Raw genomic sequence first — 20,361 nt, 5'->3', positions numbered from 1 at the left:
CCTACTTGCTTATGAGCAACTGATCACTTGTAAACAGTTGTAAACTATTACATTTCATATTTAAGAGATGCCACAATTGGTACCAAAAAACATTTTCTATGTAGGACAAACCTTAAAACAGCGAGGAAGAGGCATATGGGACTTAAATATAATAATAATATAGCGCTTTTCAGTTATTTTCAGTTCTCAAAGACACTTAATAATATATAGCGCTTTTCAGTTCTTTCAGTTCTCAAAGACACTTAAAATAAAGACAAGAAAAGGTAGGGTGTGTGTGCGTGTATGCGTGTGTGTGTGTGTGGGGGGGGGTAGTTGGGGAAGGCATGGATGAAGAGGTGGGTTTTGAGGGCCTTTTTAAATGATGACAGTGTGGGGGCAAAGGATGGACATAGGCATGTGCAGAAGTATAGAACAATCAAATAATGAGAAATTATCATTTAAATGTACAGTGCTTAGTGCCACTTTATGACCGATTTAATGAGAGGATGACTGCTGACCCAACAAACAATGGCAATTTTGCCAAGATCTTTCTAACATACCTTCTAATTCACCCTTTCTCTAAAAACATATGGTCTCTTCACAAGACCTACAATCAGTATTGGTTGATGCAAATAACCTAGTTAACTAGTAAACTAAGAATTAATATTAATTTAATTCATAAGCTCAGTAAATACAACTGCGTAACACTTATCCTGCTGAAATGCCATGCTTCACATTCCATCACATTTCCTGTATTTCCTGTATTTCGGTCCAACAGAATGATATAACGTAAACACCTGCCTCAATCGGTATTCTTCAACATTTTACAAGGAGTTTGATCAACAACGTCCCGAGAAAGGTGCATAGTGCATCCCTGAACTCATGAATGGAGCTGTTTACTGGCTGCTTTCTCGTGAGCTTGTAAACGCACCTTAAACGATCATAGCAGATTTTGCACAAGTTTTCGCGGTTGTAATTTAGATAGTTGCCTAGCCCCTAAACTATTATTGAGGCGTCCTATTTCCAGACATATCGTCGTCGCCAACGGCTAGGTGCCTTAGAGATGAAAAGGAACGGAACTTATCGATTTCTGTCGGTTTTTTCTTGTCTCGTCGTCTGTGTTTTCTTGATAGTCTTTTGGTTTTTTGTGTTTTATTCTATAATGTTGGCACCATAACTACTAGTGGCTCAGTGTGGATCAGGTTTGGCATGCGACCCAGTAAATTAGATCACGTTAAGCCAGATGTACATGATTTATCTATCTGAACTGGTGTACGGGCATTCATATAATCTCTCCATTTTTGGTAAATGAAAAAGTTGCAATATTGGTCAGATGCCACCTGACCGTAACCAGATCTTTAGCAACTAGCGTTAGCCTTAGAATGAATGAACGTAGCTAACTGGCTAACAGTTATAACACAAAGTGGTCAATGTAACTTTGTTAACTCTGAACATCCCTGTCCGACAAAGCAACTCACCCGACATTTTCAAAATACTAAAGTACGTCTCTATTTTCTTAAAAGGTTCATGTTACTTCACCGATTAGCTAGCTAGCTTGTTTGCTAATTTCAGGATGCATGTTTGTCGTCATTGCTTACAGTGGATCACGTGTTTTGAACACGGAAGTCAACGTTTTGGTGAGTGAGGTTTGTGATGATAATGTTCTATGTGTTTTTCAGGATTAAATGCCTGAGTTATCTTGCTGTTTAATCTTTACACGGTTGACATAACCGTCTGTTTTATGTGTTGGCTACTTGCAATGCACCAGTATTATTGGGATGGTATTTTCTTCCCGTAGCCCTTCAATTCAGGATTTTATTTGACCAAATACTGATTCATCAGAATTGTCACATGAGAACGTCACATGAAGAGGAACTGCAGCCCACTGAACTCTTAGGGATGTTGTTAGGCTCGCTCATCAGATGTTAGCAAAGTACGATTATCCTAGTATCTGCATATAATTTCAGTTCAGTTTCTCTCTCTGCCAGCTTAAAATTTTGTGACTCTTGTACTGACTCTCTCTGACCAGAAATTCTTGCTTAAATTGGTGGCATTCAGAGGAACATAGCCATCATTTGGTTTCTAGATATGTAAGAAAATGTTCACTTTCCTTCAATTTCTATAGCAGCTTTCTGAACAGTGAGAAAGACCCTGACTTCAGAATGGCTGATGGCTCCACTGTAAAGGGCCCAGGTACTCAAAAGCTGCAGTTTGCCCCGTTCTGCAGTGCTTTAGAGGCAGGTTTCTGGCACCAGTTGACACAGAAGAAACTTAATGACTATCGCCTTGATGAAAGTCCTAAAAGCATCAAAGGATACTACTACAATGGTAAGTGGTACTGTATGTGAACAGTTTTTTATACTTGAGTGTTTACTGTGTTGGCATGTAATACATTTTAGATGGAAGCATTTATTAGGTTTATCATTTTATTATTTTACTGATATGTACTCAACCACACAATTATAGCTAGTCTTGCTCCATATACAAGTTCCGTCTCTTCTCACAGCACGGCACAGTTTGTTTGTTGAGTGTACACTAAGGTGCAGAGAGGCGACACACCTCTTAAGTTGTTTAAGTTGTTTAAGTTTCTCTGGCCAAGGGCCTAACTAAAATATCTCTGTCCTGACTGTTCACATTACTTAACGATGGATGTTTTTGCACTGTGCTTATAAGTGTATTCCTATGAATTTTAAACAAAATAAAGAATTGTGGTGAAAATTATGAAATTGTCTCACTAAGAGACAGTGGCCAAATTCATGTATTGTTGTGTTGTAATGCACAGGTGATCCAGATGGCCTCCCTACACGCCTGACTCTGGAGTTCAGTGCATTTGAAGTGTAAGTGTAAGAATGTCCTTAGCCCGTATGCATTTTAGTGTTATATTTGAAATCTTTTATTTAAAAGTCTTTCTATTCTTTTACATTCTTGAAGTTGCAGAGATTAAGCATGTGTGGTGCAGTTTTCTATAGTGCTATACATTTTGAACAGTTTCTTAACATGGGCTGTATACTTCATACACGATTGCCTGATTTGTAGCCATGTTGCACAAGTGTATGGCTTTGTAACCACATGCAAGAAAAGGAAGGTGCAGGCCAGTGGCTCTTAACTTGTCAGGCCTTGGGACCCACAATTTCCCATGGCAATTTTTAAAATCTAAAATATGCGTGTAAATACACATAGGCCTACATAATGTCAACATAACCTTTTTTAAACATAAAAATGTATGTTTATAAACAAACTTTTATCCTTTAATTCAGAGCACAAGTCCAACATAGCTATCTCAGCATTTTAAATAGATTTGAGTTTTTTGACCACAAACCCTTACAGAACAATTCGACATATTTGAGTCATAAACCACCAGTTGAGAAACAGTAGTTTATGCAATGACTGCGCTACTAATATAAGTTCATTTGAGTTGTCTGATCTGATCTGATAGATTTACTCTTATCTTCTATCTTCGATTTGAACCCATAAGACTCTCTCTCTGCTCTCTGTTTTTGCTTAGTGATGGGCCCACTCCAGTGCGCTGCTGTCCAGCCACAGGCATACTCTACAACACCAACACATTAGAAGCATTCAGATCCATTGACAAGAAAGCTCTCCTGGACACAGAGGCCTCCGAGGTAAAGATAGGGTCATGGCATCAAGGAGCCATTCTCTTCTGTCTAGTTTATCATTCAGTGTCCATTATGTTTTAATGGTACAACTTTTGTTCTTAAAAAACATTGCTGTGGATATCGTTCAGTGTGCTTATAATTTGGTTGAATCATGCTGTAACACAGCCATCGGGCAGGGTGATCTATCATTTCTTAGAATCTATGCAAATAAAAAAATAGTGGCGATACGTTTGTAATCAGTCCATTCTTCAGTGTGCATGTGCAATGAGTACTGTGCATACCGTATGTGACTTGTTCACTTGCTGGCGAAAGGTTTAACGCAATTACACTTTTAGGCATGTATGCAAATGCAATGTGTGGCATTATAAGGCACACATGTAAACGGTGTTGTGTTCTTCACCAGAAAAACACTCTGACAGATTCAATACAAACATTAGACTTGAAAAGTGTAAATAAATTAAGTATTGAAAAGGAGAACATTCTTAAGTAGAGGTGGTGATTTAAATGTACAGTATGTTGATGTTTCCTTTACCACTACAACAGGAGTCACTATTCTTCCCATCTTCACGTCGAGAAGCTTGGCTCTTATATCAATAGCGCCTGATTCACTTGAGGAGACAGTAAAGGGTGATGCTGAAAGCTCAAGTGCTCTGTGTGGCTCTTGACATTTGATTTTCTCTCTGCAGATATGGGAGGCAATCCAATCCAATGCTGCTCTACAAAATCCCTCAATCCTCAACAAATTTATTTTGCTGACTTTTGCAGTAAGTACAGTGTGGTACTATACTACATTATACTGTACTGTATTAGGGCTGTATTTTGAGCTGAAATATGTTATTTGTTTTATTTCAGGATTTGAAGAAGTATCACTTCTATTATTGGTTCTGCTTCCCAGCACTTGGTTTCTCTGAAGGCATTCAAATTATCCAGGAGCCTGTCCTTCTAAGTCAGAAGTTCTCTCCCAAGCAGGTTTCTAGAAACTCATTTTCATTTACCTCACACTGCACTCTCTCACAACCTCTGATTTAGTGATAAGAGAGAAAAACGAAATCTCCTGAACTAATGTATGGAAATACGTAATATCTTGCTGACTCTCTAGAAAAGACTACAAATACTATTGGTCGCATTACAGTCTGCATTACAGAATATTGCTCTAGCTGTCTGGGTCTGTATCCTTCCAGATATCTGCCCTCCAAGGAGCCTATGACGGTCTCTGCACTACGAACAATACCACGGCGGTCCCTTACTTCCTCATCAAATACACAGAGGAAGATGTGACGGCGGCTCCACTACAGGAGTGGGAAGCTTTCTTCACAGACCTCAAGACGGTACAGCACAGCACAGCACAGCACAGCACAAACACAACACAACACAACACAACACAACACAACACAACACAACACAACACAACACAACACAACACAACACAACACAACACAACACAACACAACACAACACAACACAACACAACACAACACAACACAACACAACACAACGTCAAAGACATTAATGAGAACAAGTCCATTTCTTAAAAGGTCGTCAGTTTCAGCAGGTGCAATGAGGTCACTCAGTCTGAGACTTCCTGCTCACGAGCTTAAGTCAGTGACTCATGTGTGTGGCTGTTTAATTAGGTGACTGTTGGAGTCAGCTTAAATCAGTGACTCATGTGGTGTTTAATTAGGTGACTGTTGGCGTCAGCTTAAATCAGTGACTCATGTGCTGTTTAATTAGGTGACTGTTTGAGTCATCTTAAGTGAGTGACTCATGTGCTGTGGTGTTTAATTAGGTGACTGTTTAAGTCAGCTTAAGTCAGTGACTCATGTGTGTGGCTGTTTAATTAGGTGACTGTTGGCGTCCGCTTAAGTCAGTGACTCGTGCTGTTTAATTAGGTGACTGTTGCAGTCAGCTTAAGTCAGTGACTCATGTGCTGTGGCTGTTTAATTAGGTGACTGTTGCAGTCAGCTTAAGTCAGTGACTCATGTGCTGTGGCTGTTTAATTAGGTGACTGTTGGCGTCTACGATCCTTGCACACTTCCCCAACACCCAGGATGGCCACTCCGAAATCTACTCATTCTCATCGCAAGCAAATGGTAAATATTCATCAAATCATCATTCTATTCTATACCAAAGTGATATGTTGCTTAATAAATGAAAGTAATGAAATAAGTCATTTCATTTAACATAATTTAACATAATTTTTCAGATGCTGAATTGTTGAGTGACTATTAGATCATATATTTGGAGAACAAAGAAAGGCCTTCTCAGCCAGGGGTACGTTCGTCGTAGGATTGAAGCTAAGTTAATCAATTGGCCTTTTAGCCCGTTAAGATTAGCGAGCTGATTGAGAACAGCAAATATCGGTTCGTTAACGGCTGACCCGCATCCTAATCATGTGGTTAATTTCAAGCAGGCTAAAGTTATCATGGCATTTGCGCGTGCACGTCCTACTTCAAAAGGCAGGAAAGGTCGATCACCAAAACCATGATTTTCTAACGGTATAATGGTTCTAAACTCAAAGAAAAGGGCTCTTTTTTTCTCCGCTGGCGAGTAGGAGATGAACATGAACGCTTATGAAGAATACAAGACCATAATCATGGCAAAATTCAACACCACCACCGCTGTGAGAGCAAGGTGTGTTGGGATGTTTATAGGGTGATATCTATGTATGAATACCTGACGCCAAGTGTCAGCTGGTACAGAGGTTTCATCTACCGGTTTGCATCTGCATGGTTGCTGGTTCAAATCCCCTCACCACCTTCCTCGATGTAGTTTTACATTTCCTTGGAAGTCGCTTTGAATAAAAGCGTCTGTTAAATGACTAAATGTATTAATAACAAATGCAATAAATTGAAGCAGTGAAAATAAATTCTCTGTATTTCTCTCTATTCTTATCATGAGTCCACCGTAATCATTTTCTACAATAATGATATGCTATGGTGTACTAATAACACTCATATAATTATGAGTGCTTTGTTCTCCGCATCACCGACACTACAAAAATGTACCACTCGCAAAAAAGCGCAAGACAGTCAATGTGGTGTTTGCAATAAATGACTCGAGAAGGTCTTGTAAATTAATGATTCCTTGTCGGCTGAATCGGTAGCGCTCATACAAGAATAATGGATCTTGGCGATCGCAAAGAACTCTCTCCCGCCGCTAATCTAACTCTAATATCAGTCCTTGGTCAATGGGATCCCTCCTTTTTCCGGGGGTGTGGCAAGCTTATCCAGCTACACTTAAGTTAGCCTGCCCTGGAGCAGGTTAGTGCTAATCGATATGTAACTATGGTGATTTATCAAAAGTTGCTTCCACGAACCAAAAAGAGGGGTGTTTTTTATCTTGGCCTGAAAATTAGCTCGCTAAACCGTTTAGCGAGCTACGACGAATACCCCCCAGATATGAGAAAAAAACACAACATCTGTATTTGACCATCCTCTTTGGGTCAGAAAATAAAAAGTTGTATCATGTAGCTCCTGCTCTAACCTTGCAACTCGGCTAGTAAATGAATGGTCTGCTAGTGTTCTATAACATGCCTATATGTTGTAGGTTGTATTGAGAGCGACTTGAGTGTCGAACTGTGGACTGGTAAAAGAGGCACATGTAAAGTCTATGTTAATTCTGCTACCACTAAGGTGCCATAATCGTTAGTTACTCAGTGTCATCGCTTTACTTCACTAGCCTAATAATCACTTCAGACAGGAAGAGTGATCTGTTACCACTAAGAATTTTAACTAAGAAAACTAAAAGCACTAGAATTTCAATTAGCTTTTAAACAATTAACAGCATTTCTGATAAACAGCACAGTGAAAGGCTTACCTCTGATTATAGTCATATATTGTAGACATTCTATAAAGTTGACTTCATTCATATTGTGTGTGTGTGTGTGTGTGTATTGTTTAGGGGTGCCCAGGTGGATTTGGTGGAGGTATTGTGCTATAGAGACAGGACGCTCCAAGGCACACGCTCAGTGCAGCACAGCATCATCTTTCAGGTCAAGCTTCCGGATCTTTCCGCCAGCACAGGTAATTTCCCCCAGCAGGGATGAGCCGGCACTCTGGGTGAGAATCATGCGCTCTTTCCTTTTATCTTCTGGTGAGCAGGGGATGGATGAAAGCTATTTAAATGTTAATATGGAAGCCAGCGCCGCTCAGGAGTGGCTCTCGTCAGAGCAGCGCCGGCTTTTTGTTTCAGCTTTGATTAACCCCTCTGGGGTGAACCTTTTCCACGTCCTGTTCCGTTTAAAGAAAAAGAAAGAAAGAAATTACATCCTAGCTGTAGGCGACTTTTGTGTGTTTGAAACGTTTGGCAGCTCGCTATTGGGTTGAATGCTATTCTTATTTTTGTTTTATACATAGGAATTAACTGTGATATGATTTCTGTAATGTAATTAATCACTAATCACTTTGGTCAGAAACAAAGATTACGTTTGGATTTTTCCAAGCAAAGCAAAACAAAATGTATCTCTTTACCACTAGTTATGACACTGTATAGGAGAGATTTCAAATTTTGATTTAACATGGACATGTAGGTTACAACCAGGGTTTTACATTGTACATTTGAGTGTGACAGTTGTTTTACCAGAAATCTACTCAAATAGCCACCGGCCGTCAAGAAACACTGGAGCACACACCAGTTCTGAGACTCAGATGCTCTATCTGTTCACATTTAAAACAAATCTCCCTCCATTGACACTTGTGTTTTGTTGAATATGTCGGCACACACACAGGCTGTCCTAAGAGTGTTGGCTGGGAGAAGAACCAGAAAGGCGCCATGGGACCTAGAAGTGTCAATCTGAGCGAGTGTATGGACCCTAAGAGGTACTTCCATTCCTACTCCCAAACTCAGCAGTTCTTATTAGAATTTGAAATGTTATTGAGTCCCGAGTCTGCCATCTTCATGCTTTATGCTTAATAACGTTCCTGACCAAACAGCTGACTCAGGCACATTTCCACTAAATCTCTCTCTCTCTCTCTGGTGAAATGTATGCAGTCTTGATATAGTCTCTCACTCTGCTTGTGTGTGTGTGTGTGTGTGTGTGTGTGTGTACTGTACTGATCAGACTGGCCGAGTCCTCTGTAGATCTGAATCTCAAGTTGATGCGCTGGAGATTGGTCCCGACTCTGGATCTGGATAAGGTCATCTCCACCAAGTGTCTTCTGCTGGGAGCTGGAACACTGGGCTGCAATGTGGCCCGCTGTCTCATGGTGAGAGCCCTGATGGGCAGATGTTTGGCGTTAGGCGTTCCACCTTTCTCTGACCCAACAGCTTGTGATAGACAGACAAGTGTATATCAAGCCTGTGTTTCTGGCTAGGAAGTGTGGAAGCTGTTTTGAGTGAGAGTGATGTTTGTACCTCTCAGAGGTGGTGTAACGCTCTGGCCCTTGTGCTCACAGGGCTGGGGAGTGAGGCACATCACTTTTGTGGACAATGCCAAGATCTCCTACTCCAACCCAGTGCGCCAGCCCCTCTATGAGTTCGACGACTGCCTTTCCGGAGGGAAATCCAAGGCATTTGCTGCTGTGGAGAGACTGAGAAAGATCTTCCCTGGAGTGGTGAGGCTTTCATTTTGTGTTTGCTGATAGGGTTTGTGTGCTGAATTGAAAAATGCACTTGCTTGTTAAGTGTTTCTTCATGCAGTTCATTCGTAACTGTGCACAAAATGTTTTCTTTAATCCCCACAGGGGGTGAAGATCATTTTTGCATGCCTTTCAGTTCCATTTATCTGCCATTTTAAACTTATCTGGAATTTATGTAACCTACTTGGAAAGTGTGAAGCAGTACGTTCCATAGAAACTCTCAAGGGTCTATTTTTGTGTCCAGTAGAGGGTTACCAAGGAGATAGAATGGGATCCTTTTGCGCTTTAGGCCTATTGTAGTTTATATAAATGTGTTCCTCCATCTTCTTTTCTAAGTGCTTTGTTGGCAGGGTACACATAAAATACAATACCTTTCCCATGTGAAGATAATTGTGTTTTACTTTAGAAAGACTTCAGTATAGTGCCTCTATATCTAATGCTATCTGCCTATTGTGAGGAAATAATTGCCTAACTGCACAATTTCCTAACTCATTATTGGCCCTACCAAAAGAGTAGAACTCTGGGTGGGATGTGTGTGTTTGTGCACCGATGAGCAAATATTGATACCTAATCAGATGGTTAGAGGTTAGATGTTCAATTTAAATGTCAAGGAATTTCAGTAAAAAATATCAACCCCCCCCCCCCCCCGCACAGAGTGCAAGTAGGGCCCCGTTGGGGACAATCAGTTGGGTTGAGGTAAACGTCTTTAAATGTTTCGAAATGACCACCCGTTCTAACCCATTCACATCCTTCTAAGTCGTTGGCCATATTCAGACGCTGCTGATTTGGGTTTTGGCATTCTGTTATCACAAGCTTTGCCAGATCTCAAACAGGTCATGGAGATGATGCACAAAGTAAGAGAGACGGGTAGGGACAGGGTCACATCACCTTGTGATGTCACCTAAAGAGGCCAATACAGAAGGTCACTGTCTCATCATCATCATCATCATCATCACATTGTAGACTGATTATGTGTTTTAATTGTGGTTGTTGGATCACTGCTGAAATAATGAGGTGGAAGAGGTAAGGGGGATAATGCCAAAGAATGCAAGAGTAGAGAAATTATGCAAAATATGCCAAAAATCTAAGCTTTGAGGTGCGTTTGTTAGATGTTTAAAGCGGTGAGAATGATAATCCTCAACTAGATACTGAGCACACTTGAAATGAGGCAAACTAATTCTGTGCGCTTAGTCCTCCCCCTTTCTTACTGTCTGTGTGTCTCTCTCTCTCTTACACACACACACACACACACACACACACATACACACACACACACCACTGTCCCACTCTAACCTCCATCTGTTTATCCCCTGTCATTATTTGTCATGCACTCCCTCCCCTCCTTGGCCCTGGCCCTGGACATGACTCAGACTCAGACTAGAAACAGAGCGTCTGAAGTGCCAACATCTTACAATACAGCTCATCCTTGAGTCTTGAGTGTATTATTGTAATTAGTATAGAACTGTGTTTTAAAATGAGCTCTCATAGTCTATTAAGTTAAACAAAGTTTAGTTTTTTAAATAGAAAACTATTTAAAAAACTGACAATTGCTATGGTATTCCTTGCCGATAATATTGTCACTATTGCTATGGATCTGTGCAGTCGACCGGGATTCAATTCTCAGTCAATGTAAGTTGCTTCAGATAAAACTGTGTTAGATACTTCACTTTTAGCAATTGATGTTGTCAGAAAGTTTCTGACTAAACACAGCCTACCCTGACTAAGCTGTATCATGGCGCTGTGCCGACTCGGCAGCGCACTAGGATTCACCACAGCGGGGGAGGCAACCGGGTTTTTGACCCTCTCCACTGACCAACACCACGTTCCCTAATGCTACGGAATGCTACGGAAATATGTGTCTGTGACGACAGTAGATATACACTGAAAAACTATTCCGGACCGATAATATTCAAACTATTGGAATCTAATTCTGTAGCAGTAATGCACTAACTATAGTTGCGGTTCCGTTGCCGTAGTCGGCTTGAGGGAACAAATGTAAGTGACCAGTTTATGCCCATTCAGCCTCCTGAAGCACCATTGCCTCCTGTTGTAGACATAATCAACCATTTACCCTGGAGATACCTCATATCATGAGCAGGGGCGTAACTATAGGGGGTGCAGCAGGTGCGGCTGCACCTGGGCCCGTGGGTCTTGGGGGGGCCCGTAGACAAATTTATGTCAATCTAAATAGTCTGAATAGCCAAGTCGCTGAATAACTGCGCAGGGGAGGGGGCGTGGCGGCGGTTAGTTAGTGACATACCCTGACAATTTCACAGTTTTAAGTGTTGTAGGCTGAATATCTTCGCATGGGGAGGGGGCGTGGCGGTGTCGGCGGTTACAAACATGGGGTACGGGACTGTAAAATGTTTGGTAAACCACTGCCTTACGCCACTGACTAGGGCCCGTCATAATAGCCTGCACCTGGGCCCGTCGTAACTATGTTACGCCACTGATCCTGAGGTCAGGTTCCTTGTATCTCAGTGTACAAACCTTTCTTACATTTTCGCAGGGTGCTTTACACTTGTGCTGGAACCACACGACTGCATACAGAGTAGCCCCGGTGGCTAAATGAACAACAGCGCATTGATCACCACTTCACGTTGATCGTCAAAATGATTGATGATTGAAACTTTGAGGATGATGTAAAACTACTTGATAATGGTAAAAAGAACCCAACTTGTTTTAGCTTCAATAATGGTTAGAAATAGGAGCTTTTCTAACCAGGTTTTATTTAACTTCCAAGATGGCCTTCATGTACGATTGGTGGTTGTTTAGTTCACTGAGGCATGTCACTGATGGGTGAAAATTCACCCTAGTTACCTCAGGACTCCGGAGCTGCATATAAGTACATTTATTAGACAAACAACAATTGTAATTGGGCTCACTCCCAAAACAAGGATGAAAGTGAAGCCATGATAAACACATCGCACAAGGTTTATATAGACAGAAGTTGAGCGTTCAACAGGGATAATCACGTGGTGGATTTCTGATGTCCGAGGCAAGGTAATTAATAATACAAGGCACTTGATTATTATATTCTTAAGTCATTAACAGTGTTTGGAAATTATCTCCATCAGTCACTCTCGGTGGTGTCGGAGGATTACCACCTCCAGATCCTGAAGGATTGAGGGCTGATGATTTCAAAGTGATACCAGGGATAACCCAGATTGGGATCCAGTTGAGGATTTGAGTGGATCTGGCTTCCTAGAAGACTTGGCTTGCCTATAGACCAGGGGTTTTCAACCGGGGGCCGCTGGTGGTCCGCGACGGCATTGCAGGGGGTCCGCGACATGAGCCTATGTTTATCAGTTCACCATTGAATTTTTGTATTTTTATAAATTCGCTTTGATATTTCAACACATTTCCAGATTACTCTTGAATATTTTGAAAAATATTGAAGAAATGACACTGACAAGTGGCAGAATATGTGCGCGGGGGGAGGGGCCGTGGCGACGGCGGTGGTTAGGGATCTACTCTGATAACCGCACATATTTAAGTGATATAGGCAGAATATCTGTGCGGGGGGAGGGGGCGTGGCGGCGGCAGTTACAAACACGCACGCATGCAGGCACATCAGTGGGCCGCAAATTACTTTCTAGTCAGAATGGTGGTCCCTGGGACAAAACCAGTTGAAAACCCCTGCTATAGACCTATCTGTCTCCAACACCATACCTCCTTTTTGTCTTTCTTTATCCCCCCTTTCAGTTGGTCTTCCTTCCTTCTCCTAGCCACCCTGTTCTCCATGCTGTGGCAGCTGGCTGGTGAGGCCTGTTTGCCTCAGTGATGAAATGAGTTCTTTGGCCCAGACTTCATTATTTATTCATAACCTAGAGACTTTATTGATTCTTGAACCCTCCCCCCAGGTCTAATGAGCTCAAGGCCGTGGATGTACCTGTGCAGCTCAGCTGCATGATGGGCTAATTAGGCAGGCCTACCATCATCCACAGACAAGGGGGATGGGGGGGGAAAGAGAAGGAAAGAGTAAACAGACCACAGGGAGTAATTACAGTTGCCCTTCCTGACTGTGGCTGAGCACCCATCCCACACAGACACACTAATAATCACCCTAATGTAAACATCCATAGCAAACCCTTGGCTTTAGGTCTGCTCACACACACGCACGCATACACACATACACACACATACACACACACACACACACAGCCCTCATGCCGATGTAGCACTCGTATTCTCTCATAAACACACACCAGATTCTCATAGAAACACAACCTCATAGACTTAACTCATTCCTTTCCTTGCTCATTCCCCTGTTGCATACAGTCAAATACCAGCATGAGTGATCTGCAGACAGGACTCATTTGCAAACATATGTCCAGGGCTTGCAGGTGGATTTGGCTCCGAAGCTTCCGCTGGTGTCAGCTGTGGTATGAATTGGAACTAACAAGTCATTCATCACTGCAGGGGTCTGTTGCGGTGTACTGTTCTGTCTCCTTCAGTGCTGATACATTCTAGGGTTTTAGCACTGTAATTCTCAGGTGACATTTCATTGGGAACAGGGCTTTGATTTATTTATGAATTTGTTTATCTCCATCGTTCTCTCTAAACTACAGTCCCCTACAAATATAAACCAAGGTATTATAGTAGCATGCTCATGCCAGTACTTTCTTCTAGACAGCATGACTAGTGCTTGACCTAACCACAATCCCCTCACCTTGCTTACTTCAGTCAGTTAAATACATTCAATTCAAATTGTGTTGATTTACTTGCTGTTGACTGTGTGTGTGTGTGGTATGGCACTTTGTATGGCACACACTTTCATGTAATACTGTGGTGTTTTATGTGTTTGTGAATGTCTGTTTGTGTGTGTGTATGGAGCAGAATGCGGAGGGCTTCAACATGAGCATTCCTATGCCCGGCCACCCAGTGAACTTCTCGGAGGAGACGCTGGGGCAGGCGCAGCGAGACGTGGAGCAGCTGGAGACGCTCATCGCCGCCCATGACGTGGTCTTCCTCTTAATGGACACCCGCGAGAGCCGCTGGCTTCCCACAGTCCTTGCGGGCAGCCAGCGAAAGGTGAACTACTCACACGGACAGTAGTCGAGTGGAGCTTTTTTTGATTTTTTTTAAATTTGTGTCTGTTTTTTGTGTGTCTCTGTGTGTGAAACACTCACATATACATGATTTCTCATTCTGTTTCACACCTAAAAAAAAAAAATATTGTGAGTCCTCTCATAGTCACGCGAGAGAGGAAGTCATTAATAATGCTTAGGGCCTTGCTCTAATAGTCACTTCCCATGTGTGGGGACTTCTCAAGTCTTTAGCGCTAATTGAAGACTTAATGCTGGAAGCATCCCTCACCTTGTTGACTCTCTAAAGGCCAATAAGATCAAACATGGCTGATCTGGGGAGATGACTCGCATGCCTGATCCCATCAATCACACCTACTCCCTTGGTGCCTCTGTTGTGAAGTGTTTGGAGATCGGACTACTACTGGGTGGGAGTTCTCAAGCAGTCGAAAGGGTGAAATAATGAGAACAGACTGGAACGTCTTATCCACTCTATTCTTATTGCACAGAAGCCACAGCAGCAGTAGCTGAAGGTGCGCTTCAGTGGCGCTAGGATGCTAGAGAGAGAGAGTAATGGGATTTGGACTCGGACTAGAATCCAATAATTCTTTAAGGTCAAAGGAAATCCACTCATACAGCTAACGGCTAATTAGATTTTTCTGCCATTTTTAAGGTTGTTCTCATCATTTTGTACTATTTCTGGCACCTTTATGAAATCCAACCGATCGATTTCCTGTGTCAGCCTCCCAATTATGAACTGGCACATATTTATGACGGCAAGATTAGGACATCCATTTAACATATGTGGACCAAGACATAGCTCCTGATTTGGGTGATTTTTGGCAGTTTTTTTTTTTATTGCCTTCTACAACGTAGGTCTGAGTTGTACGTTGGCCACTCCAAACAATGTTTAAGATGTTTAGAAAAAAAATGGCCAAACCTGGTTGTTTTAAATATCTGAGGTCATCCAGAGGGTGTGTGGTGTGGCTGGTTCTTCTCTTTGTTTTATTGTGTGTAACTTTTTATTTTCAACAATGGGTCTGCTTTCCCTCAGAACCCTGACGTTGACTCTCGGCCTTACAAGATTATAAACTTCCTGGGCCCTTTTTGTCAACATTTTAATTTAGTTTAGCCTTCAAGCCCCACAAATACTGTATCAGTTTTGTTCAAGGAGGCTTGGGACACAGGGAGGAGCAGGGTCGGGTCGTGACCTCTGTCTGTGGTGTGTCAAGGAGCAGGGAGGCGTGTCATCACTCTGTGTGTGTGTGTTCACTCTGAGGACTCCACGTAAACTAATCAAGATCCCAGTGTCAAACATCCATCAGGGGAAGCCAGGTGTCGAATGGTTCTCCACACTCTAGCCAACGCACCGAGCCCGTGGGAGTTCTGGCAGGGCAATGGGTTTTGGGTTAGAGTCTCTGGAACACTTGTACTCCTAGACATAGCAGGAACATTTTGGTAATGGCCCCATTCATTTGGCTGACACCCCTATACTCTGGGATGAATGGTCTCCCCTTATCAAAAATTACATTTTCTATCACTGTTATCTGTTTTGTGTGTGCACACACACACTGTCTATACCTGCAGGGAAGAGACATTTGTTATCTTATATTCAATCCATTTGTCCTCAGACAGCAAGCTATTAAATGAGATGTGAAGACACGGGAAGAACAATTCTGCCAGAACTTTTGGGAACACTGCACACAGAGAATGCCGCAGATTTGATGGTCTTATTTCGACACAAACATATTTTTTTAAGCTGAGGGAAAATACATTTAAAGGATATGTTGATTGGTTGAATATTTTTTGTGAACTTGTTATGCCTGAAACGATTCTGAAGAATAATTCATTTCTCCATGGATGGTACGAGGTTCAGTTTTTCTGCATCGTATGAAAAGTCATCTCGTTATCTTTTGATAAAACCCACCAGGGATCTAGACATCATTAAAAAGCTTTTGACCTTTTCATCTGCTGCTGCAATTATGTCACTGGGTGTGTTTACATCAAATGTCATGGTTTAATTTGGATTTAAGAAATGCTGGAAGTTTCCTTCTTCGGGGTAAGATTATAATCAGAGGTTGTCAGGGTGGTCTGGTAACTGGGGCACATTGAAATTTTTATCGTCAATTTAGTTTTCCTAATATTGTCTGTTGATGTAAATGACAAGCCAGCGTCTCTTCCGTCTCCAGCTCGTGGTGAACGCCGCCCTCGGTTTTGACACCTTTGTGGTGATGCGGCATGGTATGAAGCGTCCTCCTGGCGAGTCGGCCGAGTCCAGCCCCTCGTCCTCCACCGGCACCTCGTCCTCCTCCTCCTCCACGCCCGGTCCGGCCACTCTCCCAGCAGCCTCTCTGTTCTCCAACATCCCCGGACACCGACTGGGCTGCTACTTCTGCAATGACGTGGTTGCCCCCGGCGATGTGAGTGACGTCTGCAGGCCTATCTCAGTGGTCACATTCCTTCCTGCTCGAGGCTCTAAGAGACCTCTGCTGGGGCTCAGCACCCAGAACATTGTCAGGAGAGCCGCAGACATCTGGGAACATGACAGCTGTCTCAGTGAATATACAATTGAATATGTCTGTGATATATCACCAGTGCGCAAGAGCTATAGCACAAAATCAGTGCAGTATTGAGACGGGCACAAGCATTTAAATTAACTGAATTGTATATGGCTTTTCAGTTGCGAAATTCGGCTCTCCATTCAGGAGTTTTGGGCACACTGTATTTCAATGTTTTCAAAGTGGGTTGACCGTGCCATTTCATCAGAATTCAATAACTCTGTTTTGTGTTTCTGTTTGCAGTCCACCAGGGACAGGACGTTAGACCAGCAGTGCACCGTAAGCAGGCCTGGCCTGGCCATGATCGCTGGAGCTCTGGCTGTGGAGATGATGGTGTCCATCCTCCAGCACGCAGAGGGGTAGGCATTCATCTACTCACCAGATGCAGTTACCCAGTATTTACCTGTGCGTTATTTCACCTATGGCAGGGTTTCTGCGGGTCCTTAAACAGTCTTGATGGAATATAATTTATACCATATATTGAAGATTCAGTCTTAGGTTTGATCAGTCAGGATTCAGGTTTATTCTTGAAGAATGGCGGCCGACCACTGTGAGACAGAGACTGAGGGTCCATCCTCCCTCACAGAACTTCACCTCAGTATATCTGACTTATTCCTTGAGGAACAGTCTGTTAAATACACTGATATCTAAGGGGTGTTACCGTCTATTCAAATAAGCCATGGGTGCAGGGCTCTTTGTATCGACCTGGGGGGGAAGGTGAGAGTCTAATATCACACCTCACTCCCCAGCTCAGCCCAAGGTATATTCACCCAGGAATGTTTACATGCTAGTTAAATCCAAATAAAAGTAACAATTATAACTAGGTATAATATCATTGAATTATTGACTATGGCATATTCTTATGACCTATGCCGGTCCCTTCAGTCTCAAACCCTATTCACAATGCTGCTGAGACCAACCCTTACTGAGGAAAAAGGAGAACTCCTAAGCCAAGAGAAAGACTCCATTGCTATGGCTAACATCAAGTCTCATGCACAAGCTTGCTTGCAATGACCTCGGTGATTGGTTGATGAATGACAGGTCTGTGCTGGTGAGTAGGCACTAAATGGCCTACCGCTAAGAACCATAAATACATAAAGATGAGGAATGAATGTCAAATGCATTAATAACGGAATATGCTATCTGTAGACTAAGTATCTTTGCAGAGTTTATCTGTATGATGACACGTTTGTGTAGACTGTGTAGGTGCAGTTGACGCCAGGATTTGGAGGGTTAGATTTAGCCAATTAGTATCCAAATTGACCGCTGACATCTTTAAAAGATGTCGTCCCAAAGGTGCTCACTTCCCGCATCATTTCTATGCAAAGCCAATCAGGCAGCATGTAACATATGTCAACAGGCACTACATAATAGCGTGCCGTCGCAGGGTCTTGCTTGCTAACTATTTACACTAACCTGATATCCTTATGATATCTTATGACGACTACACACACTTTGAATGTCCTGTTTCCCTCATTCTGACATTGCTAAAACCTTGAAGAATTTATCCTCATACACACACCATATATACATATATATACACACATCCCACACACTTGCATACACACAGTGCTGTGTACAATCACGCTCAGTGAATATGAATACTTCACTTTGCAAGTCATTCTTGGACTTCATATCCCTCATACTTCTTTGACGGTATGGACATAGGTCTCAAATTGCAGTGCAGTAACTCCTAGGAATGTAGTTCTGTGCTTTGGGACCTATCTGTGGGTGCTGATCGGTTCAGCATTTGAACTATTAATGCTGATTCGGTCAGTCATTTATTCAATTTTTTTAAGTCCATGGAAACTTCATGCTGTCATGTGTCAGTGCTCTTACCTCCTTAAGTGCTACTTCTTTACAATGTGTCAACAAAAAGAAAATCACATATAGTCACTGAGAGAGATCCTACTGCAACACTAACATAACCATGGCATACACTGTCAAAAGGAGTTGTGACCGTCAGTGTGGTGTAACAGTGTGGCGTGTCAGTAATGGATAATTGTCATAAGTCTGACACTATGGCCCCTTCACTGTTTCCTGTTACCTCCTCACTGGAGAGTGAGTTTAGTCATGCTTCTGGTTGGCAGGACATTGCTGCTGGGCGCTGGGCTCATGCTCTGAGCAAAGCCCTCACTGACTGACTGACTGACAGACAGACAGGTTGCGTGGGCACGAGTGTGAGGACATGGCACACGTGGCACCCATCACATCAGCAGCCATGAGCGCCATGAGCGCCATCAGAGCAGCACAGTCATGACCAGCTACCCCATGAATAATAATCAACCGGCTTCGACCGGCTGGGACATGTGCCGCACCAGACAGCCCCACCAAAAAAGCCAATCATCCCGTTTGTATTCTGCACAGACTTAATACTACCAGAAATAGGATTTCTTTATTCGCGTGTGTGAAAGTGAACTGGGCTATCCCCATCACCTTTTTTTAATCGTTTGTGAAAAATGAGGTCTGAGTACTTTCATCGGTATTTACTGTGCATGATACAAGGCTGTGTGTGTGTGTGTGTGTGTGTGTGTGTGTGTGTGTGTGTGTGTGTGTGTGTGTGTGTGTGTGTGTGTGTGTGTGTGTGTGTGTGTGTGTGTGTGTGTGTGTGTGTGTGTTTATGTGTGTGTTTTAGAGACAGCCTTTGTGAATGAGACCTCCCATTGGCCAAGATAAAGCTGGTCCCTCACTGAGTATCTCTCTCGATGCATTAGGCTTTGGGAGGGAAGGCTGCTGCACGGTGCCCGATAAAAGGCTCAGCAGAGAGGGAGGCTCAAAGGGCTGGAGCTGGTGCAGAAGCGGAAGAGATGCTCTCTGCCACAGCGTCGCCATGTATCGCACATCTTTTGAAATGCCACCTGCCACCCCCCCCCTCCTGCGACCATTCAAGGAATGAATGTGGCAATTTATAATCAGCATGAGCAGAGACAGACACACGCGATGGTTGCACAGGCTGTTCAAACACTCATTCGAGTAGTTCAGAGATATGCACTTTTGGTAAACGGTCTGGTCTGGAATCAGTTTTTAGGGCAGCTCAGCGGTATTGGTCTTGCGGGGGCCGTAAAGGAAGCCACTTCCACGGTTGGGGTCATAGCGTTTTCGTCGGAAGAGGCAGAGTAAACACACTAATCCGGAAGATTTCTGACCTTTCCAGTGGTTGTGTTTGTGCTGGTGACTCACATCTCTCTGGAGTGCGCGTGATGGATCAGCTCTAATGAAATAACGCTACCTGACTCACCAGTGCTAACAACAAGAGTGAGGCATCAGGCATAGGAGCATGAACACAGGGGCCAGGCACAAATGATAAATGACTAGAGTCAAATATCTGTCCATGTCGTTCTCATCCAGTTTGCCATGGGGAGGCACACAGTAACGTATTGGTAGTGAAGGTTTAAGTAGCTGGGGTCCACATGAACTAGAGAGGAGAGGAGCCTCATGAGGAAGAAAATGACCTTTTGGTTTTTATTTCTGCCACATTCGCTTGAAAATAAAGAACAGATCACGGTGCCTTATTCAGTTTGCGTATTCTTTTGCTTCACTCCTATCCCTGAAACGGAGGGCTGCAACCGTGCTTCAGTGCTCCATCTTCGTCTTGTGGAGTGGC

At 42.9% G+C, this 20,361-nt stretch overlaps 1 protein-coding gene across 8 annotated transcripts in view; it reads left to right on the top strand.

Annotated features, from left to right (window-relative positions):
• Positions 1 to 743: 743 nt before the first annotated feature.
• The window catches only part of atg7 (ATG7 autophagy related 7 homolog (S. cerevisiae)), a 61,875-nt gene continuing 42,257 nt past the window's right edge, over positions 744 to 20,361 (top strand). The window contains exons 1-16 of one of the 8 annotated variants that reach the window (XM_031568456.2): positions 779 to 838; positions 1,580 to 1,616; positions 2,105 to 2,307; positions 2,762 to 2,816; positions 3,485 to 3,602; positions 4,283 to 4,360; positions 4,449 to 4,565; positions 4,778 to 4,924; positions 5,598 to 5,686; positions 7,497 to 7,618; positions 8,323 to 8,413; positions 8,656 to 8,800; positions 8,990 to 9,148; positions 14,009 to 14,206; positions 16,389 to 16,619; positions 17,001 to 17,116. In XM_031568456.2, coding sequence (XP_031424316.1) covers positions 2,142 to 2,307; positions 2,762 to 2,816; positions 3,485 to 3,602; positions 4,283 to 4,360; positions 4,449 to 4,565; positions 4,778 to 4,924; positions 5,598 to 5,686; positions 7,497 to 7,618; positions 8,323 to 8,413; positions 8,656 to 8,800; positions 8,990 to 9,148; positions 14,009 to 14,206; positions 16,389 to 16,619; positions 17,001 to 17,116 — 1,832 coding nt within the window. In that variant the 5' untranslated portion in view covers positions 779 to 838; positions 1,580 to 1,616; positions 2,105 to 2,141. The other 7 variants (XM_031568460.2, XM_031568455.2, XM_031568461.2 and 4 more) reach the window with 7 other exon arrangements.

Source organism: Clupea harengus, chromosome 5 (genome assembly GCF_900700415.2).
Source record: "Clupea harengus chromosome 5, Ch_v2.0.2, whole genome shotgun sequence".
Classification (NCBI taxonomy): domain Eukaryota; kingdom Metazoa; phylum Chordata; class Actinopteri; order Clupeiformes; family Clupeidae; genus Clupea; species Clupea harengus.
This window is presented reverse-complemented; position numbering and strand designations above follow the sequence as displayed.